The sequence below is a fragment of the Notolepis coatsorum genome, assembly GCF_963971535.1.
Source record: "Notolepis coatsorum genome assembly, chromosome: 19".
NCBI lineage: Eukaryota > Metazoa > Chordata > Actinopteri > Aulopiformes > Paralepididae > Notolepis > Notolepis coatsorum.
The window spans coordinates 88,020,154-88,044,657 of NC_140183.1; the positions used below are offsets into that span (position 1 = coordinate 88,020,154).

The 24,504-nt window shown below is 48.6% G+C and overlaps 1 protein-coding gene across 8 annotated transcripts in view; it reads right to left on the reverse strand.

The window, feature by feature from the left end:
* Positions 1 to 24,504, reverse strand: part of ptpn6 (protein tyrosine phosphatase non-receptor type 6) — a 65,865-nt gene that overhangs the window by 22,474 nt on the left and 18,887 nt on the right. For all 8 annotated transcript variants that reach the window (XM_084336806.1, XM_084336808.1, XM_084336801.1 and 5 more), the window contains 2 exons: positions 17,667 to 17,850; positions 2,700 to 2,816 (listed from right to left, as the gene is read on the reverse strand). In XM_084336806.1, the coding sequence (XP_084192932.1) occupies positions 2,700 to 2,816; positions 17,667 to 17,850 (301 nt within the window). The remainder of the gene's footprint in view (positions 1 to 2,699; positions 2,817 to 17,666; positions 17,851 to 24,504) is intronic.

Genomic DNA, 24,504 nt, shown 5'->3' on the forward strand with positions numbered 1-24,504 from the left:
TTCACTACTCCTGCCACAAAGGCCACCATACCTAACTTCTCCCTAAACACCCTCTCTTTCTTCGCCTGAACTTCCTCTACCACCCGATGCCCCATCCTAAACCCCTGCCCCCTATCTTGCTTTCCCTGATCCCCCTGCACTATCCTTACTGCCAACTGCCCTTCCCTAATCCCCTGTCCCTTGTCTTGCTGTCCCTGTCCTACCTTCCTAGCTGCCTCCGCATATGAAATTCTACCTTCCCTTCGCACCTGCTGGACCATTACCTCTACCTTCATCGCCTCACAACCCCAATACGCTACACTATGCTTCCCACCACAACTACAACACTTTGGCTCCACTCCCAGCTCACACTCCCCATACTTATGCTCCCCACTACACCTACCACATCTCTGTCCCTTCCTACACCACTTAGCTACATGTCCAAACTCCTGGCACCTATAACACCTCAACGGATTTGGCACAAACTCCCTAACCCTATATGCCAAATACCCTAAAAACACCACTCTCGGACTAACCTCACCCTCAAACTGAATAACTATGGTCCCTGTCTCCTCCTTCTCTGCCCCTCTCTTCATCCTCTCTACACTCTTAACTTTCCCATTGCGTTCGTCACTCCTCAAATCCCCTAACAGCTGATCCATACTAACCCTAATTGGAATTCCCCCAATCACCCCCTTGCACCCACTATCCCTTTTCTCCCCTACTATCCCTACTTCACAGACCTCCACTTTCCCAATGCTCTTCATTTCCCTTGCCCTCTCTACCTGCACTACACTTACACACGCTATAAACAAGTTCCCATCCCCCAACACCTTCCCGTACCTTACCTCACCTAACTGCGCTTTAATGAGCTTCGACAGCTGGTTCGGCTCTATATCCCCAACTCCATTTCCTCCCTCAAAACGCACCACTACATTCAACCCTCCAAAACCCTTTCCTCCACCCTCATCCTCTGACCCACTCAAGCTATCTCCCCTCTCTTTCTTCCTCTTACTCCCCTTCCCCTCACTTACCCTACTCTTCTTCTCCACCTTCGTCCACCCTTCTCCCCCACTCTCCTCCCCACTACACTCCATACTGCCACCACCCGTCCCCTTCCCTCCGTCATGACCCTTCTCATCCCTATCGCTGTCGACCTCGCCCAACTCACTCCATTTACTACCATCATGATCCTCCCAATACCCTGGGCAGCCGTCCACAGGCCAGGGCCACCAATTGCGAGGTTTTCGCTGTTCCCGATCCCTCACAACCACACCGGTCGCCTCCCACCACCGACTACTACCCTCACACATGTCTTCGCTGCACAGTTCCGACGGAGGCAGACGCCGCCACTTGGCGCACCTCTCGAAATCAAACCTCCCACATGAACAAGCCATACTGTCCCTGGCATCAAGCCGCGTTTCACTTCAGTTCGCCGAGCCTGAGTTCCGCAAGCGACCTCTCTCTCTCTCTCTCTCTCCCTCGTCCAGTGGAGTGGAGGCACTGTCCCCGCAAGGAGTGGAAGGGAGTCTGCAATACTTGTACTCTCATCCGAGCTGATTGCAAACTCCTCTCAGGTGCGTGAAGCAGAAAAGCGGCACGCCCCCTCGTTGGGCAGCATGCAGTCCTTTCCAGCCCTCACAGTTTGATCAATTTAAAATGCTGCTAATTATGTGACATATGGAAATATGTCAACCCTCAATCCATCGACCTCTATAGGTTCTGTTAAAGTGCTATGTGGTCCAGTTATGCTGCTCTGATTAAAGGTTATGCTAAAGTGGTATGTGGTCAAGTTATGCTGCTGATTATGTCCTCTTGAAGTTGACTTCATCTAAAATATAGTATATAATCTTCATACATTTGTTTACATGTTTTCTATGCAAAATCCTTTTCTTCAAAGTAACTAGTAAAATATGTCATAGTAACTAGATAAATGTAGTGGTGTGTGGCCGACATCCAGGGGACTACAGTTCAGTTGTTAATGAGAGCCTATGTCTGTTCCTATGTCTGGCGAAACACCTGTACCTCTGTAAGGTCCATGGCCTGTAGTGTGTGTCCAGTGTTGGCCAGAGACGCACAGTAAACCCTATTTAACCCCAATATGACCATGTGCATTGTTTTGACTGAGGCAGGCTACTTAATATAATATATTTTTTTATATGTAGATGTGATAATATTGTTCATATCATATACCACACATATCATAATACCATAATATATAATATATATAAATTATAATAATATAATTTACTTCCAAAATGTGAGACTAAGATTTGTATAAAAATGTTTTTCTGTTCAAGTAAAACTGCTTGCTTGGGGAGCTCCAGTAGCTCACCGCGTACCTCAAGCGCTATTTCGGCGCCGGGGACAACCGTGCTCGTCACGGATCTGGGGTTTAGCGAGTTCGATTCCCGGACTGCAGCCGTGCCTTTTGTCAGAGTGTCTTCCCCCCCTATCTGTACCCCCATTCAACCTGTTTCTGTCTGTCGGTCATTCTTGACCAGAGAAAAATGCGATAAACGCAAAAAAGAGCCGGCGGGATGGCCAAAGTAAAAAAAAAAAAAAAAAAGAACTGCTTGAATATACGGTATAAAACCTGTAGACATTATACATCTAAGCATTTTCTTTGTGTTTGTTTCTTGGGGACTGTATTCTACACAGTCTGATATTTCATATGTATCCATACCTTGGTGGAGGCTGTGAGACCCAGCCCAGCTCACCTGTTTGAGGTGCACCCAGTGCCCAGAGATCTCCTCGATGCCTTTGCGTTTGTAGCGCTCCACCAGGTCCGCCAGGGTGTCGGACATCTCTGACCCGTCCACTGTATACCTGTCATTCTAAATAAACACACACAGTAAACCATACAGGCTATCTCAATAGAAACAGGGTACCATATTATACGGCATAGATATGGTAGAGATATATACGTTTAGTTAAACCAGTGCAGGTGCTAACATTAGGCCTGTGAGCAGATTACATACAACTGAACCAATTGGTCATATTCACATGGTGGCCATTTTGCTCAGGTTGGGATTCCTTTCCACACTGTTCCCACCAAGGTGGCCGTCGTATGAATGTGGTCAATGGGGAATAGAGAATATAATATAATGTGGGCGGCTACGTGGCGTAGTGGGCAAGGCGCTCGCCACGAATGCGGAGACGCTGGGCTCGCCTGTTCGAGCCCAGCGCTCCACATTGCTTTCAGTTTAGCTGGTCGTTCGTACTAATACACATTGGCCGTATTAGGGGGTGGGAAACTGATGGGTGGGGATCGGGCGTTGTGGACAGCGACTCCTACAGGTTGGTTGGTGCGCCTGCGCAGTAGAATCAGGAAGTGTCGGGGGCAGCGTGAGCCTCCCACGCGTTACTCCTCACCACTGAGAGATCGAGCTGCGCAGGTGAAAAGATGCGACTGCTGTTACCTCAAGTACCGGAGGGGACTTGTGCTATGTATGACTTAGTCCACATTGCAGCCGGCTTGTGGGAGGCAAGAAACAGCGTCCGTGACAGGGGAGGGTTGAATTGGATGATACGAAATTGGGATGGGAGGAAATATAGAAAAATGGGAGAAAAAGTGGATCCAAAAAAAAAAGAGAATATAATATAATGTAATAGAGTAGAGTAGAGTAGAGTAGAGTAGAGTAGAGTAGAGTAGAGTAAATAAGAACAGAAATCCAGTTCATACATAGATATCGTATGTATGCATGTACTGTATGTCATTTTGTGGATGCGTAATAAGCACCTTACAGCACCATGAGTGAATACATTTTTAACATCCCCCTAGAGAATCGAATCCTCAACCCTGACAGTGCTACCCATTGAACAACAGATGTCCACATAGAATAGGATATAATGGAATAGAATATAATAGCTTCCAATCAGAGAAATCTATTTGGGCCTGCACAGAATAAACCAATTTGGTGTTATGGCTGGCTTTGGTGTCAATAGCAATCTTATTAATTAATTAATACAGTCTGAACCACACTCACCATGCCCCAGCAGCAGCAACAGACCCTGAAGATTACAGCCAAACTCACCTGCCCCCCCCCCCCCCCCCCCCCCTGCTTGTGCAAGAGTCTAACACCACCCTCACCATAATCCCATAGTAATCTATTATCCCCAAAACTACCTAGCCAAACAATGCTTCTCATTCAGAAGTGAGGACTGGACAATTATTTTGCTATGAGGCAAAACCACAGCAAAAAATAACCAGCTAGGTCCATAATTTATGAAAATTAGACCAAGAGATGATGTGACATGTTACTGTTTAGCGGTTTGTGAGTCATGAAACAGTGCAGCCATATGGAGGGTGTGTATGGTTGACTACTGTTTTCTATCTTTCTGAATGAATCAATTTCCTCTAAAAACTAGAGGCTATGTCAACGGTTGATCTGATGGTTAAACCTAATTGACATGTTCTGTTTCATAGTGGATCCGCTCGGCATCACTCTAGCACTATCCCCGCATGTGCACGCGCACTGAATAAAATTCCACAATGTACCTTTAATCCCAGTATTCGTCTGACCACACCCCTCGTTAGCTTACCTTCATAAGCAGGTGTGTGGTCACCTGCTCTCCTCCTTCTCGCTTTCACCACAAGGAAGTGCCTTCGGTAGATCCCCACTTGACGTGTTGTTAGTTGAAAAGAGTTGTGACGTGTTTACATTGTGCTTAGTTTTTTCTTCTCTCATAACTGTTCAAAGGAAAAAGCTAAGTCATAATGTCTACTTCGGAGAGTAGACCCACTCTTCACCAGCGGTTCTCCATTCCCGCCTCCGTCGTGCGTTCTGGTGCGGGGCTGCTGCCACTTTCGTGGTTGCCGACCCAGCCCAGAACGGACGGTTCTTTTGGTTCCGGAGGATTTGCGACGCAAGCTTTTCGCGTCTGCCCGTTCACGTCGCAAGATGGTGGCATGCAGGCGCGAACGGCCTAGGTTTGGGGAATTGCTGGAGACCAGCGAGGATGCGTCGGGCTCTGCTTGTCCGATGGAAACTGAGGATATCAAGAGTCGGACGGATTCTTGTTTGAAGGTCCTGTGGAGGCGAGTATCCCTCCTATCCAGGAAACACCGGAGGGGGGAGAAATGTCTCCTTGGGGGCGCCTTGTTCGAGGATGTCGAGGAACCACCTCGGCCTCTTCAGCAGGATGCCCTGCTATCAGCCACATCAGACTGTGGCTCCTCAATGGGTCGAAGCCTGCTGCATGTGAGGGATGCGGGTTCGGTGGAGGAAAGTCAGCAGGGGGAACTGCGGGCTTTGTTTCCCGAGCTCATGGCGGTAGCTGCCGCTGCAAACGGCGTGCCGCTGCCGCAGCCATTGCCTGCTCCTGCCCCCGATGATCTCATAGGTCATCTCTGGCAGCGTCGCCCGGTGAGAGGGGTGGACGTTGTCTACCCATTTTTCCCCTCAATGGGGGCCTATGTTCGTCAGGGTCAGGCGGTGTCTCACATCATGGGACTTACCCCCGCCTACGTACCAGTTACGCGGGTGTCGGGGTTGGTCAAAGGTATGAGAGAGGGCGTGCCACGGCTTGATAGGCCCATGGCCGCTCTCCTCTGTCCGGATATGGTGTGGGAACCATTATGCAAGCCGGTTCTCCATGGAAGATCGGCTAGGCGATTGGCATATTGGGGTGACCAGTCATTTATCGCTGGTACACAATCGCTGGCTGCGGCTTCTAACATCGCCCACCTGGCTAGATTTGTATCAGGGATAATGACGGGCGGCGCGGATCTGACCGAGGTAAAATGCGATCAGATCACCCAGGCGGTAGGAGCTGTCCTGCATCTTACCCAGGTGCAGGCCATAGCCTCGGGGAAGGCGCGCGCCCTGGCCACCCTGACCCAGCGCCACCTTTGGCTGGAGCAGGCTCGAGTGCCGGAGAAGAAGAGAACCCCTCTTCTGACGGCCAGCCTCTCCGATGCTGGATTATTCGGGAAGGCCCTGCAGCTGATGACCTCAACGTGCAGAGAGATGGCAGAGGAGAGATCCGTTCTCCAACCCCATTTTCCGCCTCCCGTCCTTGCCGGTGGAGTCAGAAGGCTTCCACGACGTCGAACTCCCTCCGCCGTGCCTACCACTGCCTCCGCCGCCGCTGCTGGCCCCTCCAAGAAGGCCAGGAGGAGAGACGGCGCTTCTGCTGCCGCCGGCCCATCCACGACCGGAGGAGACGGTAGGGAACGTCGAGACCAGCAGACAGTTACCTACCGTCCCTCCGGGGCTCCTCGGGGTGGCAAAACTCGAGCGGCGCGAGGTAGCAGACGCCGCTGAAGTGACTTTTCCCTCTGTGTCCCCTCTCCTCTACACCCTCCCCGGCCCCTCATGATTGTGTTTTTGTGCCATGAAAATAAAAAGTTCCCTGATATAAGGGGAACTATATTATTGGCCAAACAAACTGTGTGTTTCTTCAACAAATCATATGATGGGGTTGCGTAAATGTGAATCTGCACTATTACATTGAGAGATGAGTCATGTTGTGTTACGAGATTAAGCAAGGTCTGCAAGCATACACTCAGTCGTAGGAGGTTCTATTAGCCTGACTGGTGGTATTTCCATTGCTTAAACAAAGTAAATGTGTTCCACAACGCTGTTGTGTTAGTTGCAGTAATACTCGTACACACACGTTCCACGGCCTGGCCGTTACTCTCTGTCAGCGTTTGCTATGTACGACATAGAAAGCGGGTGTAGGATTCACACACACGACTTGTTTTGTTATAAATCCTGTTCACATTTTGTGGGTAGCGGCCATTGTATTAGCTTACGCTATACATTAGCATTCTACCGAAGGTTTCAAAATGCTACAGTTGTTGTTGTGTGTAGGGAAAAAGGGTTTTGTGAGGGGGTGTCGAATAAACCCCTCCTTTCCACTTGGTTGGTTTAGGAGATTTTTTCTCATTCTGCTGAGCCAGTCAGGGCCGAGCTGTTCGAACGTCTTGGCAGGGAGGGGGGGGGGGGGGTGGGGAGGGTTGTCCTGACGCGACTCCTATTACAAACAGGAGCCGTGTACAGGGTTTCCCCCCGTCATAGCAACGTTGCTATGGCGACGGCTTCCGTGAGTTAAGATCTTTACGTAAGGTTGTGGTGTTAAGGTGTCGAGTTAGAGCGTAGGGCTTACGGGTCTGCTACGCTCGATTTATGTGTAAACTTGAGTCAGTTGGTCACGTGACTCACAGTTGACATGTCTTTTTCATAACTACGACTCATGTGGGAAGGCTTCTGGGAAAGTTCGGTCTATACTCTCTGACTAAAGGAGTGACTGGATGTAAAAATATAAACAGTTTTTTACTCCCAGCTGTGCAGTTGGGTTCATACGGTTGATGCTTCTTCTTTATTATTATAAAGGGTTGGAGTTGGTTGCATCCCGCCCCTCTTGTCGTTCCCCTGGGCGCCTTGGGGATTCAATAAAAAGGTCTAAATAGCCTATTATTGATGTGGATATACCCGACGCACACATAGTGCTAGCTCGGGATGTTCTGCTGGACATTAAGCAACTGACACGCCTTGGTTGCTTGGGGTTAAAACAGCGTTTTTATAAAGCAATTGGGATGGGGGTTTTTTCCTCTTCCGACGACCTGTGTGGTTGTCGACGGGTTCTCGTTCATATCAGGGGATGATAACGGAATGGATCTGAACATACGTAGAAGGGTCTCACGCCCTGGGGGTGGGCCGCCGGGCGCGGTTCGCATCGAACGTCTGAGTGGCGTCTTCTTTTCATGTTTAAGATCAACACGCATATCTGCCCCTTCTCCTGGAGTTGGCATGTCGGCGTGGTTAGGGCACGGGACTGGTTCTGGTCACGCTGGTCCGGATCAGTTAAACCCGTTGTCCACCGGGGATGCAGATCTGCTGTTCTGGTACCCTGAGGGACTTGGGCTTTTTTCAGGGGGAAAAATGCTAGGTCGGTCCGGGTGTCACAGGGTTAAGCGCTATGGGACCCTTGTTGGGTGCATTGTGTTCTACACTGTCGTAATGGCTTACGGCCGTGCCAACCTGTACACGCCCGATCTCGTCGGATCTCGGCCGCCACGCAGGTTGGTCTTGGTTAGTACTTGGTTGGGTGACCTCCTGGGAATACCAAGTACGGGGTGTTGGGGCTGGTTTTCCATTCTTGCGCTCTTCTCTTACGCATGGCGAAGAGGGGCCTGTTGGGGTGGTCTTTGACCTCCTCGGGGGACCCTGTGCTCTCCGTATCACCGGGCCCGGTCCGAAGTAATGTTTTCGTTGACCCGTAGGCCCGGGATAACCCTGTTGGAAACTGGAACACGGGTACTGCGGTAGTGCCGCAGGTATGTTTTGGAGTTTTTTTCTGAGGGGTTATGGGACCAACCACCGCATAGGGTAACGACTAGGTGGTTGGTTCTCTGGTGTGTTGGAGCAGTGTCAACTCCCGGGTTCACCGGTTGAGGGTGCCCCTGCACGTTCATGACGTCTGCCTAATCGTGTCAGCCTTCTCTGCCTCAACCCCTCTGGGTGGGTTTTTTTTATGTGGAGGCTTGGTCATGCAACAACACCAGCATGCGCCCCTTCCGCCGGGGCGGCTGTGTTCAGCTGTCCCCTCTGGCGCCTGTCTCGTCCGCAGTCTCCAGGCTCGGGTTAACAGCCTGTTGCCTGGTTTTCCCCGGTGCGCTGCCTGCTTCCGTTGGTTGACCTTTTTTGTGTGCTTACGGCCATGCCGCATGGGCATGTCTGCAGGGTCAGTGTGCCAGGCGGTGTACTATTGGGGGGACAGGGCCCGCTCGGCTGAGGGGCCTTTGTCCGAATACGCTGGCGATGTGGGGGGCGGGGCCACTAAGTGCCCACCTGGTGGGGTCTTGATGCTGGCATCATGGACTTCTCCGGGCCCCCGTTCCAGGGGGTCCAGTCCCTTTGGTGGGTCTGGGCCTTCCTTCGCGCTCCGCTGCTACGGCCTTGCCACGGGGTTGGGTTTGCCCTTGACCCCGTGTTTCTGGGGGCAGTAACGAGGTTGTTCCCTCCGTTCGTTCCCGGGTGGCATGCGGGTTGTGCGTGTGTGTAGTCGTGGGGTCAGGCCACGGTCTGCTCACCCTGTGCGTTGAGTGGCTTGAGTGCCTCTTCGCACGGTCAGGTCCGTCGCCCTCCCGGGAAACCTCTAATGGGGGGGTGCCCTCCATTAGGGGGGGTCGGGGGGGCTCGGCCCTCCCTGTTCTGATGGTTGTGGGGGGCTTTCAGCGGGGTGTATTTGTCGGCCGGTGGCTCCGCTCGGCCTCCCTTTGTGCTAGAGTGATGCCGAGCGGATCCACTATGAAACAGAACGATAGGTTATGACTATAACCAAGTTCTGTCAATAGTGGTGACGCTCGGCATCCGACGCCGCTGCAGCCCTTGATCTCACCTTGTGGTGAAAGCTTGGGAAGGAGGAGAGCAGGTGACCACACACCTGCTTATGAAGGTAAGCTAACGAGGGGTGTGGTCAGACGAATACTGGGATTAAAGGTACATTGTGGAATTTTATTCAGTGCACGTGCACATGCGGGGATAGTGCTAGAGTGATGCCGAGCGTCACCACTATTGACAGAACTTGGTTATAGTCATAACCTATCGTTCATGTTACGTCGTGCCACACTTCTTTTCATAACCAATATGATGCGACTTCATAGCAGACCTCCAACTACAGGAGGCTTGTTGCAACCTTTGGTTGTCTACCTCATCTATCACGAATAAGCCAGACTACACAAAGATGCCAGACTCGGATAGGTCATAATAGAATAACAAAATAGTTATGAAATTACATAATGGTTAGGTAGATTAGGAGGCCATTATGGAAGCACCCATAGTTGATACAGTCCCCCCATTGACTAAATGCCATGCCAACCTCTTATATGTCACTTGATTTCTACAATGTTTTGCCATCGTGATATACTACTATCTGAGGAAGAATTCTTCTTCATCCTTTTTAGGCACTTAATTAACAAGACACCTGAGCTGTTATATCGTAATAGCTTACGCTCTGCTCGTAGTGTAACTGTCCCTTTATCCAGTCTAATAATGAATCATTTTCTCCACATGCACACACCCATCCGCCTGGCCACACCCACATCCGCTCCTCTACATAAGCGGGGTCGTGGCCACACCATCAGCTCCTTCCCTATTTTCACCACCGAAAAGTGTCTGTAACACACCACTTTAAGTTTAGTGCCGAAATAGTTGTTGGAAAGGAGCTACGTTGACATTGTATCTTTGTTTTTTCTCTCGCAAATTTACGAAAAAACTAAGAGATAATGTCTTCGCCGTCGGAGGGTCTAGACGCTCACAACGTTACCCTCCACCAGCGCTTCACTATCGCAGCGTCCTCCATGCGTCGTGGGGCGTCTCTGGCTCCGCGGTCGTGGCAGCCAGGTGTGCCTGGGTGGCTCCCGGTGGAGAGTGTGCCTCGCCGAGGGGTCGTTGAGCCCCCATCTCCTGTGAGGTGGCCGGGTTCCGGCCCTGGTTCCCCCGCCAGAGGACAGTCGGTCGATAGGATTTGCGTCGCAGACTCTTCGCCTCGGCTCGCTCTCGTTGTAAGACGCCGAGCAGCAGGGGTGAACGGCCTGGTTTTAGTGTTTTGCTGGAGCCGAGCGAGAATTCTCTTGCCTCTTCTCCATTTCTGATGGAAACTGAGGATTACATGGAGGGGGCGGGAGCTCTCTTGTTCGAAGGCCCAGTGGAGACGTATCACTCTCCCCCTCGGGGTGTGGCAAAGGGTGCTGCGTCTCCTTGGGGTTCCTTGTACTCCGGGACTGGGTTAGAACCTCCAACCCCGAGACGAGATGCCCAGCTATCTGCCGCGTCGGACGTTGGCGGCCGGTGCAGCCTCCCGTATGCAAGGGACGTGGAGGAAGGTATGCAAGGGGAGTTGCTTGCCTTGTTCCCCGAGCTCATGGCGGCCGCCGCAGCCGCTAATGGCGTGGCGTTGCCGCAGCCACTGCCGGCACCTGTTCCTGATGACATGATAGGTCATCTCTGGCAACGTCGTCCTGTGAGAGAGACGGGCGTTGTCTGCCCATTCTTCCCAGCAATGGAGGCTTACGTGGCACAGGGACAGGTAATATCCCGCATCGTTGGCCTTACCCCCGCCTACGTGCCAGTCACGCGGGTGGTGGGTTTGGTCCAGGGGCTTAAGGACGGGGTGCCTCGGCTTGATAGCCTGATGGCAGCCATACTTTGCCCCGAAATGGTGTGGGAGCCGTTAAGGAAGCCGGTTCCCCAGGGGAAGTCGGCTAGGCAGTTGGCATCGTGGAGTGACCAGGTGTACATCGCCTCGACACAGAGCCTGGCTGCGACCTCCAACATCGCGCAGCTGGCGCGCTACATGTCGGGGCTGATGGCGGGCGGGTCGGTACTGGATGACCATCAATGGTACCTTCACGCCCAGGCGGCTGGAGCCATCCTGCACCTAACCCAGCTGCAGGCGATAGCCGCCGGGAAGGAGCGCACCCTGGCCACTCTCATCCAGCGCCACCTTTGGCTGGAGCAGGCGCGGGTGCCGGACCAGAGGAGGATTCCGCTGCTCACGGCCCCCCTCTCCAATGCTGGACTATTCGGGTCGGCCATAAAGCAGATGACGGCAGCCTGCAGGGAGATGGAGGAGGAGCGCTCCATGCTCCAGCCCCATTTCCCCCGACCCGATGCCACCGGTGATGTCCGGAAGAAGCAACGCCGGCAGAGGCCTGCGGCCGTTGCCTCCATCACCGCCGCCACTGCTGGGCCTTCCATTGCTAAAAAGTCCCTCCTGGTGAAGGACTGTTTTTTGTTACAAAACTTGTGTTTATTCACTATATATTGGGGATACGATGTATAACCCTCACCTAGCTGTGGGGTTGTGTGCTTGCTTAGGGAGTGGGGCAGTTTTCTTTGAAATTTGTTTTCTGGTCGCTATATGTGTGCTTAGCAAGGCCTGTGGCTAGCACTCAGTCGAAAGACTTGTCTTCTCTCATCATAAAAGACGGCGTTCTTCTTGCAGTAGTAAGAGTGAACTTTACCTTTTTTATCTGAGGGGGTTGTGTGTATTCTGTTACGTTTGGGAAACGTGGCATCGAGTCCACAACTAGGTTGAGGACTCACATATGTAGCTATTGTACCGAGGTCTTTGGACCCTCTCTTTAACATCTGTTGTTTTTTCTTTACTTGGTAAAGGTATAAAAATGCGGGTGGCGAGTTTCGCACATGAGCCTGAAGCCTTGTATAAAAGCCTGTTTTTTACACAAACAAGTTTATCGTCTGTGGCTGGCGTGCAACTGTTAAGCTTTATCCTAGGGGTATATACGCTTTTTCATGTAGCATGCTAGACAACTGGTGTCATGCGCTGCTTGTTATTTTCATCGTATCCGGGGTGTGGGGTCATAGGGGGTGCACTGATAAACCCCTCCCCCCTTTTACAGATTGGCCAGGGGGTTGGACCTCCTGTTCGTCGGTCTTCCTGTCGAGCTGTGGGGTCAGCGTGTCACAGGGAGGGGAAAGGGGGAGGGGGAGGGGAGTTCCCTGGTCCCACGCCATATTAGGATAGGTGGGTCACGGGATTTCCCTGGCCATGGAATACGTCACTGTAGGGCTGGGTGATAAAAAGATAACGATAACTATCGCGATAAATTATTTCCTCGAAATAAACATGAAACGTGGTCGCAAAGTTTCGATATATCGATTTTCCAAGCTTGGACATGAGCACACGCACTAACAACCAATCAGTGAAGGAGATGGCCGACATCGAAGGAGACCCGCGCTGCACCTCTGGGTAGAGAGGTAGGACTCCAGTAGTAAACAAGGCTGGCTAGGATAATTAGCTTGCACGCCGCTATTTTATAGTTTACGTGCCACGGTTAGAGTAGTGTGGGGTATGCGGTGGACGTCGTTGCAATGTATTGGGGCGGAACAGAGTATTTTAGGGTGATAGTTAGTACATTGTCATGGGATACACCGCTTGCTCTGGCTAACTGCTAACGTGTGCGGACTGATGACGACATCAACTCGAGACATTCGCAGCAGCAAAACAAGTCTATTAATAGCCCGTCCATCGGCGCCGGGCATAAGAAGTTAATTAAACTTGACAGAAATTATATCGACGATAATTATCGATATCGAGTTATATGAAAATAATTTAATAATTTTATCGCGATAACGTTTTTGGCCATATCGCCCAGCCCTACATCACTGGGCGCGTTTCTATTGGCCATGAGACTTCCGTGAGTTCTTTCAGGCTTCCTGCTGCTCGTCCCAGACGGCATGGAGGGAATGTTGTCTGGTTTTCTTATTAGAATTACCATTGATTTTTTTGGGCCTCGACGTGTACATAGTGCTGGCCCTGGGTGCTTTCGGTGTGGAACCACGTCATGGGCTGGCGCGCCTTGGTTGCCCATTTCATAGAAACAGCTTTTTTATGCGGCGACTGGGAAGGAGATTTTTTATCTCTACCGAGCGCCAGTGTACTAGGTTAGACTCGACGACTCACGTTCATCTCCGGGGGGAGATGACGGAGTAGATCAAAGCATTGGCGGAGGGGTCTCACGCCCGTGGGGTGGGCCACCAGGTGCAGTGCATTCACGTACTGACCATCTTGGTGGCGCCCTCTGTGATGTTTTGGATCGACACGCGTACCTACCCCCCTCTTAGGACTGGGGATAGCGGCGTGACTAGGACACGGGACTGGTTCTGGTCGCGCCAGACCAGGTCAGTTAACACGTTGTCCGCCGGGGCACAGATCTGCTGTTCTGGTACCCCAAAGGACTTTGTGCTTTTCCGGGGGTAAAATGCCAGGTCGGCCCGGGCGTTGCGGGATTGATATCATGGATGTGTGTGTCATATGTATGCCACTACGAGTTGCCCTTCACAGTGATGTGCTTGGTCCATATTGTGTTGTACCTTGCGCTGTGTTAAGGGGCCTGGGCAGGGATGGGAGGGGGCTGTCGAGGAGCTTTTTCTATTGAACCCCTCTGGCATCCCTGTGTAGGTCCCGGTCCGCCGGGCCCAGGTCCGAACTCGTTCTCGTCAACCTGTTGGCCTGGGTTAACCCTTTAAAAAACTGAAACACTTGTACTGCCTGTATAGCCGGTGTATAGGCGCAGTTATGTTTTCTGAGTTTTTTCTTGGTGGGTTAAAGGAACAACCGCCTCCTGTTAAACTAAACATAGGGGGGTGGTTGGTTCCCCGGTGTGTTGGTAGCAGAGTCGACTCTCGGGTTGAGGCCGGGCTTGACCCCGTCTGCCCGCGAGTGTGCCCCCGCACCTTTCATGACGTCTGCCAATCGTGTCAGCCTTCTCTTGAACCTCGACCCCGCTGGAGGGATCGGGTTTGTGGAGGTTGCGACATAGTGCACAGCATACCGAACGCCCCTTCCGCCGGGGTACTGTTCTCACAGTAGACCCCTTAGGCGCCTGTCTAGTCGGCAGTGCTCCGGGCACAGGTCGAGTTATGCTCTTGGGGCCTGTTGCCTGGATTGAGGGATCAACCTCTTTGGGGGTTGTCTCCCCGGTGCGCCGACTGGCCTTACAGTGTTGTGGAGTGCTTCAGGGCAGCGTGCCAAAGGGGGGAAGGGCCTGCTCTTGGTTTGGGCCCTGTCCGATACGCTGGCGATGTGGGGGGTGGTGTCACCAGTGACCGTCTGGTGGGGTCCCGATGCTACGGCATCGTTGACCTCACCGGGCCCCCTTTTTCGGGGGTGTCCTGGCCCTCAGGTTGTTCCTGGGGCTGGGTCCTCCTCCGCACTCCGCTGCTACGGCCTTGCCACAGGGTTGGGTTCTTGACCTTCGACCCCGTGATGTTGGGGGCTGTGACGGGGGTGTTTTGCTTCCCGTCCGTTCCCTGGTGGCATGTGGGATGCGCGCCTGAGTGGTCGCAGGTCCTTCTGTGTGAAGGTAAGTCCCACGGTCTGCTCACCCTGTGCGTTTTGAGGTGCTAAACCCTCTTTGCACAGTTGGATCCGATTCCCTCCCGTCCTCCTCTAGGGGGGTCCTGATGGTTGTGGGGGGCCTCAGCGGGTACATCTGTCAAGCTTCCGCTCTGCTCAGCTCCTGTGTTCCAGTACGAGCAGAGCGTAAGCTATTACGATATATAACATACATATAACATACGGTTATTCTATAACCATAGTTATATGAGTATAGCGAGCGCTCTGCTCGGACTCACTGAGGGCCCCGTGGTCTTCGCCTTCGGTGGTGAAAGACTTGGGAAGGAGCTGATGGTGTGGCCACGACCCCGCTTATGTAGAGGAGCGGATGTGGGTGTGGCCAGGCGGATGGGTGTGTGTATGTGGAGAAGATTATTCATTATTAGACTGGATAAAGGGACAGTTCCACTACGAGCAGAGCGCTCGCTATACTCATATAACTATGGTTATAGAATAACCGTATGTTAGTATGGTATGTAGTGGAGACTCTCATGGGTTTATGTGGCATGTAAAAATGATCAAATAATAATAAATACATAATTAATTAATCAATTCAATAATTAATTAATCAATTCAATAACCTGTGTTACCAAGTATTTTTTTTAGTAATGGTAAAATATTGTGAAAAATTATTATTGAATCATATAAATAATTGGAATGACTTGAGACCCACATGTCCAAAGCACTGGTATTCTCCTTTAATCATGCATTATAAAGGACAAGAGAAATAATTGCCCATAGTCCAAAGACTGGAACATCTTAGCCACTTACACCACAGTACATATTCTCCACTCTGGGTCCAAGTTAACACCATATCAGACCAGGTGGAAAGGAAATCCTTACTATAAACTGGGAGTATGGACAGTTTCAACTTGACAACAAAAACAACCATCACTCTACAACAGACTACAGTTGATTTCCTGCCAGTTGTCGATATCAGCAATTAACCCTGCAACAGGAAACTGTAGTCCAAGCTGTTCCCTAGTAACACAATTCCACTGAAACCGTCTCTATATAAAATGTAGCACTGAATGTGAGGAACAAAATTTGTAAAGCACTAAAATGGTAAATGGTACATTTTATATAGTGCTTTTATCCAAAGCGCATTACAATTTTTGTTCCTCACATTCACCCATTCACTCACATTCACACATCAACGGCGGAGGCGACCATGCAAGGTGCCAACCTGCTCATCTGGAGCAATTAGGTGTTTCTTGCTCAAGGACACTTTGACACGCTGCTTGGGAGGAGTGGTAATCGAACCGGGAACCTTCTGACTACCAGACGACAGCTCTACCTCCTGAGCCACTGTCGCCCCAGTGCATCAAGTCTCTCTGTATGCACTGGATGTACTTCTCCCCAAACTCACCTCTCTTTTACTCTCTCACCTACCATCGTATAATCTTATAATCTACTGATGTCAACGCCAAAACGTGCTACACTGAGAAAAGAGATCTCGTTCTACCTCCTCCCTGAGCAGGAAGTAAACAAGGATCAGGTTGGAGGATCTTGCTAAAAACAAGCAACAAATCAATAAAACTGAATTATATTCTGAGCTGTTTTCACATCCCAGGGACATACAACCATCAGATACCCATCATCAGATAACCACACACACACACACACACACACACATATATATATGACGTAATGTAATCAGTTCTATATCCACTAAACAAGTAACTTGCAGCAGGGACAGAATATGAGAAGGGGGAGACTGGCTAATCGGTCGTACAACGTAAGGTTGTCCTAAACTAATAATAGTCACAGGATATTGTTGACTGATTGATTAGTTGATTTTATCGGCAAATCTGTAAAATTGTGTTTCCCACATGCAGTCATGCAGATGGAACTATTTACATTTTAGTGCTTACCAGAGATGTGTTTATCACTTTTCAGGAAATGAGTTCAGGAAACTCTCTTCAACTCATAAACAAAAAGAAAACATTAAAAAATAAAACTAATCAATTGACAAAGTTGACAGACAAAAAGACACGAGGCTCGGAGAAACAGCCTGAGGTAGGTTACTGCATAAGACTGGGGGAACTTATTTCATAGTGCAGTGGAGCGTGTTGTGTTGGGAATGGCCCTCAGGAGATAATGCATGATGACAACGTCAACTTCTATCTAGACAATCCTCATTCTGCAAAGTCAAAGAAAAAGAAGCTTGACCAAAAAGAACGACAACTCAACGTTTGTGCACGGACTAATGCTTCTGCACTCATACACATAATATGTATACCGTAATTCCTCTAATAGTAACCCCGGCTTGTATTTGTTTCAACTGTAGCTGATACCAGGCTTGTATTAGGAGGAGGCCTGTATAAGAGAGAGGCCTATATTTCTAATTTTCAAACAGATCATAATGAATAAATCAACATTTTGTGTCAGTTTGAACCCAGTAAAATGTACTGGGTTCATTTATTGAAACCAAGTACTGTATGAAATACGGTAATAAACAGTGCAATTACAGGTGGTCAAAAAAAGTTAAATAAAGTAAAATAGTGCAATCACAATACTAATCACAATAATAATAACTTCGTTTTATACAATTCTGAGGTAGGCTTACTCTCTTGGTAAACATTAACACCATACCATTATATGGTATTTACTGCACAGCCATGCCAGCATATACATGAAACCCGGCTTGTATTAGGAGGCCGGCTTATAATTGCTTAGCTCAACAGCGCACCCGGTCATTAATAGAGACCTGGTTTTTAATTGAATACCGGTTACTATTAGAGGAATTACGGTATACGCATATGGACATACACTCAGACACAGACACACACACAAGGGTGAAACCGGGAGCCCACCTGACACATGACCTTGATGTGGGAGACCCTCTTCCCCCCGGCGTGGCTCCTCTCCTCTGTCAGAGCCGACAGGACGAAGTCCCCTGGTTTGGACAGAGACTCCCGCACCAGGAAGGTCCCCGCCTCGTCCCGCTCCCCCAGCATCTTTTCTGCATTGGGCCCGGACAGGTGGCCATGGTACCACCTGGTAGTACACAGTGAGAAAGATCAGCCACTATGTGACGCAAGTATATTCTGTTGTACAATTATATATATATATATATATATATTGTGGCAGATATCACCCCCAGTGTCGTGGATATGTGAAGGACGGGAGATACTACTGCCACGGAAGGAGTGGAAGCAATTAGGTAGCTGATTAGGACTGATAGAACACACCTGTGCACCATTATTAGATCACCCACATCCCACACACACACACACACACCAGACACACATACCATAAAACACTAGGACAGATAGAGTATTGTTGAGAGGAGGTGAGGTTGGAGCTGAGTATGTGTAGAAAGTGATTGTTGTTAACGGAGTGTTATAAGGTGAGAGGTAGTGAGAAGAGAGGTGAAGGCGAGAAGGTGTTCATTGTGTACTGGACCCTGGACTGGCTGAGAAACCCCCTTGTGTACTGACCCTGGACCGGACGACTACTCTGAGTATTGAACCATCCTTTTTTTGTACGAGAGCCTGTTTTGTGTTTTGGACATCGGACTGTATTACGACCATTCTATTTTGCCCATCGGATTATATTCTGCCTTTAATCAATAAATATTCGTATTGATTGATATTGCACTTGTGTGGACAATTGAATTAGTTTGTTTTTGAACCGTGACGAGTCTGAACACCACCAGCATTTAAGCTTTTAAGCATTCAATGTATTTGTTCAGACAATAATTTCCTTTTTCCCCTCCTCCTTTTTCCGATTTTTCTCCCATCCCACTGTTAGTCGTTATGCCAATTCCCAACCCCCTTCCTGGTTGTTGCGCACTTTCCCCTACTGTTGGTCCGAGAGGCCGGAGACTGTCACATGCTTTCCTCCGACGCATGTGCAGCCAGCCGGCAGCCAGCCTGGCCGTGCAGATTCTCACTGGGAGAGTGTAGCGTGTGGGAGGCCGCACTACCTCTCACCAGATCCTACCCTCGCTGAGCACGCGCCCCGACCGAACTGTAGGGGTCGCTGTCCACAACGCCCAGGACCCACCCACGGCTCCCCTCCCCCTAACTCAGCCAAACGAGTTACAGTAGTATAGCGATCAGCCCGAGCCAAGGCAACGCTGACTCTCCGGGAGTCGAGACCGCAGCCTCTTGCATTGGTGACGAGCACAATCTCCGCTATGCCACCTGACCGCCCTAATTTCCCTTTCTTGAATGAATAAATAGTTTCTCATGTGAAGAATGACCCGGCTCCTTCAGCCTAGAAAATGGATTTTTGCAATTTTTTATTTATTTTCATTTAACCTTTATTTACCCAGGGTAGGTTCGTTGAGCACGGATGCTCTTTTTTCAGCTACGCCCTGCTTCACATTCACACAGTTCCATTCACACCTGGGAGCTGCCCAGTACAACCACAGTCTGACACTGTTGGCCACTGAGCAACTCCACTGGAGCAGTTGGGGGTTTAGTGCCTTGCTCATGGGCACTTCAGCGGTTGGTGTTAAGGGTATGGGAGAGAGTTATTCATTCACTTCCCCAGCCCAGATTTGTCCTCCTGGTCCGGGGGATCGAACCGGCGACCTTCCGGTCACAAACCCGCTTCTCTAACCTTTAGGCCACCGCTGCCCCCAAGTCGTCTGAAAGAACTTTAAAAAAGAAATGCAATTTCTTTTTTTAAATAAAGTGTATAAAGTAATTTTCTTTCTTTTTATATATATATATATATATATATATTAGTGCTGTCAATTGATTAAAAATTGTTTACTAATTAATCTCACCATTTTCTGTAATTAATCTAGATTAATCTAGATTAAAAATAGCATTTTTCTACTTAAGACCGAAGCTTGTAACATATATTTACTTGAGTAAAATCATGGAATTAATGTAAAATCAACACAAAGAAAGTATATTTAGTTTCAAAGACTATGTTAATAGCTTTCTTTGAATACAGTTTCTCTCCTATGATATACAAATGTTCAACAAAACCATCAACATTGACTCAGCTAGACCTCTTTCTTATATCCGCGGCGCTAAGATTGAAGATTTTTCACTTAAATAATTTAAATTAATCTCCAAAGTTAAAGCATTAATTTTGACAGCCCTAATATATATATATATATATTATTATATGTATTTGAACACCCATCCCTAGCTGTTGAAGCAATGCAATTTAAATTGTGGACAAATATTGGTGTGTTGAAGGATATTATACTGAAGAAAAACATCCTTCATTTAGTTTTATTTTCTAACCTTTTGTTCTCAGAAATGCCCTGCTTCACACTCATGCAGTTACATACAGTTACAAACACAGTCCTCCACTGAGCAGCTCCACTGGAGCAGTTGGGGGATAAAGGCCTTGCTCAAGGGCACATCAACAGTGGGTATTGAGGGTGGGGAGAGCGTTATTCATTCACTTCTCTATCCAGATTTTTCCTGCTGGTCAGGGGGATTGAACTGGTGTTTCTGAAGCCAGTAAACTTTATGTACATATACCTGTTATGTCTTATTCTTATTACTTGTATTATTGCACAAATGTCTTATTCTCATCCTATTCTTATTACTGTATTATTGCACAATCGCTGTGGGCATGACCCCCCGCATTTCACTGTATGCTTGTATGCCGTGACAAATAAAACTCTTGACTTGACTTGATGTAAGAATCGTCTCCATTTAATAATTAGTTTGATTGGTATAAGAACCTGTCTTCTTGGATGAAGAATTGCTTCCCAAGAAATTCTTGACAGAAGAATGTATTTCTTGCATTTAAGAAATATACTTCTTCAGACAAGAACTTCCCTTTCTTGGGCGGCTGAGTGGCGCAGTGGGCAAGGCGCTCGCCCACCAACGCAGGAGATGCTGCGTTGCCCTAACCGGCCAGCTCTCGGCGTTGCTACCGGCTTGGCCGGTCGTTCATACTAACACAATTGGCAGTGTTAGGGGTGGGAAAGCCGGTGGGTGGGGATTGGACGTTGTGGACAGCGACTCCTACAGGTCGGTTGGTGCGCCTGTACAGCAGAATCAGGAAGTAACGGGGGCAGCGTGAGCCTCCCACGCGTTACTCCTCGCCACAGAGATCGCGCTGTTCAGGTAAAAAGATGCAACAGCTGCCTCCTCGTGTACCGGAGGGGACACGTGATGCAAGGCTTGGTCCTCACTACAACCGACCAGTGGGAGGCATGGTCTAACAACGTTCGAGACAGGGGAGGGTAGAATTGAAGGGAGAATTGGCGAGGCGAAATTGGGATGGGAGAAAAATAGAAAATAAGGAGAAAAAGTGGATACAAAAAAATAAAAATTCCCTTTCTTGAATGAAGAAATAGTTTCTCAAGTGAAGAATGACCCGGCTCCTTCAGGCTAGAAAAGGAATTCTTGCTATAAGAAGTCTTTCTTAAATATTTTAGAAAGAACTTTCTAAAAAGTTGATATTTTTCATGTAGTGTATCTAACTTAAAAAACTAAAATAGTGCACGGGGTGTTATATTCAGAAATCACAGTGTGTGTAAACCAGAAAGCCACTACAGACTATTCTAAATATATTATCTTGGTAATCTTGGTTGTCTTGTTATTGCTATAAATGTCACAGATATTTGTGGACTAGACCAACATACTGTAGTAACACTAGTAAGGTATTTATTTCTGTGTGTGTGTGTGTGTGTGTGTGTGTGTGTGTGTGTGTGTGTGTGTGTGTGTGTGTGTGTGTGTGTATGTGCGCGCGTGCGTGCGTGTGTGTGTGTGTGTGTGTGTGTGTGTATGTGCGCGCGTGCGTGCGTGTGTGTGTGTGTGTGTGTGTGTGTGTGTGTGTGTGTGTGTGTGTGTGTGTGTGTGTGTGTGTGTGTGTGTGTGTGTGTGTGTGTGTGTGTGTGTATGTGCGCGCGTGCGTGCGTGCGTGCGTGTGTGTGTGTGTGTGTGAATGTACACTTGTCTGGGGCTTCTAGCTGCCTGATGTTTAAATTTAGGTGCAGTTCTCGATTTCTTCACATCTGAACTTCCTGCTTTGTGGTCGGAAAACTTCTGATGACAGATTCCGTGGCTGAAGACGACAAAGTATTTATAGCCTGTGCCCTCCGACAACTGATACACACAGATCCTACCACCCCTCCTCTTATTCACACTCGCTTTCCTTTAAAGCTGTTTCTTTTATCTCCTCCATCCTCGATAAGGCTGCTGACCGTGCCACACATCACCCTGTACACTCCGACAACGCACGCACCGCTTAATCATATACCGACTAAGTCAAATCCAATCATTCGTCTTGAGAGAAACTGGAATAAGGATTCCCTTCACCTCCCCGGGCGCTGTCAGTCGTATGAGAATAAAAGTAGCCTATTGACCCTGTAAAATTATTTGCAGCAGTCCGCGTACGGCCATATGATCAGGGCCTCCAAGACATAACCGCGTAAATGTGAAGTTAAGTTGTCATGTTAAGCTGAATCTTTATTAATCCCGCGTGGGGGAAATTCATCCTCTGCATTTGATCCATCCTAACTATTTAGGAGCAGTGGGGCAGCCACACGTATCGTGGCACCCCCGGGGACCAACTCCAGTTGTAGTGCCAGTACCTTGGTCCAGGGACCAACTCCAGTTGTAATGCCAGTACCTTGGTCAAGGGACCAACTCCAGTTGTAACACCAGTACCTTGGTCAAGGGACCAACTCCAGTTGTAACACCAGTACCTTGATCAAGAGACCAACTCCAGTTGTAGTGCCAGTACCTTGGTCAAGGGACCAATTCCAGTTGTAACGCCAGTACCTTGGTCAAGGGACCAACTCCAGTTGTAACACCAGTACCTTGGTCAAGGGACCAACTCCAGTTGTAACGCCAGTACCTTGGTCAAGGGACCAATTCCAGTTGTAACGCCAGTACCTTGATCAAGGGACCAATTCCAGTTGTAATGCCAGTACCTTGGTCAAGGGACCAACTCCAGTTGTATCGCCAGTACCTTGGTCAAGGGACCAACTCCAGTTGTAACGCCAGTACCTTGGTCAAGGGACCAACTCCAGTTGTAGTGCCAGTACCTTGGTCAAGGGCAGGGACTCTAACATGCATGTCTTAATGGGGTGATGTATTGTATAATACTAAATGTGTCCAAATATGAGAAAACAATTCTACCTACAACTTCAGCAACTGGTGTGAGAATGTGTCAATGAGGTTAGTATCATCAATAATCTAAAATAAATTAATTGTGGTATTTTCACTGAGGAACCAAAGCATCACTTATATTTTCTAAGTATACGTGATTGACAGATACATAGATGAGAATACATTGGAACAGATCTGCAGAAATGACCTAGTGAGATAAGCAGAGCATGGTGAGAGACGGGAGTGAGAGAGAGATAGAGAGTGAGATGAGGAAGACAGCAAGAAAGCAAGATCATGATGGAGGGTGCAAGAGAGGAAGACAAACAGGGCTCTGGTCACTGCTTTCAAATGTGTCAAGACCTAAAGTTTCCAACCGCAGTGAGAAAGGGAAGTTAAACAACTGACAGAGAGAGAAGACAGGATAGAGGGAGGGGTAGAGAGAGATGGGGAAGAGAGGGAGGGGGAGAGAGAGGGGGGGAGAGGGAGGTGCATAGAGAGAGGGGGAGAGGGAGGGGGAGAGAGAGAGGGGAGAGAGGGAGGGGTAGAGAGAGAGGGGGGGAGGGAGGTGCATAAAGAGAGGGGGAGAGGGAGGGGTAGAGAGAGAGAGGAGAGAGGGAGGAGTGTTATGTTCACTCATAGTTAAAGACAGTCAAGGTTGAGTAGTTTCTTGTGATTATATCACTAACTTCACAAATGCAAATACATGGGCTGTCCAAAAATATTCTTCAGTGCAAGGGTTCATTGTGTATTTGATTATGATGACATTCTGTAAATGCATGCCTCTCTCTCCCTCCACCTTAAAACCCTCTATGCTGTGTATTATAGCGCACTGTGTTTTATCACTGGAGATACATTTCTCACTCACAATTGTATTTTATATGAAAAAGTGGGATGGCCTGCTTTAACTAAGAGAAGGGATATGCGTTGCATTTTATTTATCTATAAGGCTCTGCTTATGAAACGTTCCTATTATATCTGTTCTTTGATTGCTTTTAAATACAGCACATATGGTACTAGGTCACAGGATTGCGATACACCACATGCTAAATCTGAGCTTGGTCAAATTGGTTTAACAAATTTAGAACATTTCATTAAGTTAGAAGATTTTAAAAGTTTTGAACTCTGACATTTTAGACGTTGTTTGTATTTGTTTCATTTGATATACACGTTGGTTGATGTTTGAACTGAATTTGTGTCGGAACTGTACTTGTTTGTCCAATGTGTTTTGTCTGTAAACATGTCGGCCTCATGGTGCTTTACTTGTATAAAGGACAGATTCACAAACCGTTTCTTCCGCCTCAAATTTATATATTCTCTTTTAGAAACTCTGTCTGTAAATAAACAGTACTGTATATTTGTATATCTTGTATGTCATAAATGTCTGGATGTAACAGTACTGTATATCTATGTCGTGTATGTCATAATAGGACCGTTACTGTTCCTAATTTATGCAAATGACATGTTATCAACGTGTGACTGCAACTTGTTCCTGATCGTGGACGACTCAGCCCTGCTGGTCTCTGACAGGGACAAGTTGCAGGTTGAAAAAGCCCTCAGTTCTGAACTCGGCAGAATCTGGGTACTACGACTATGCTTGCACCTCATGGTACCA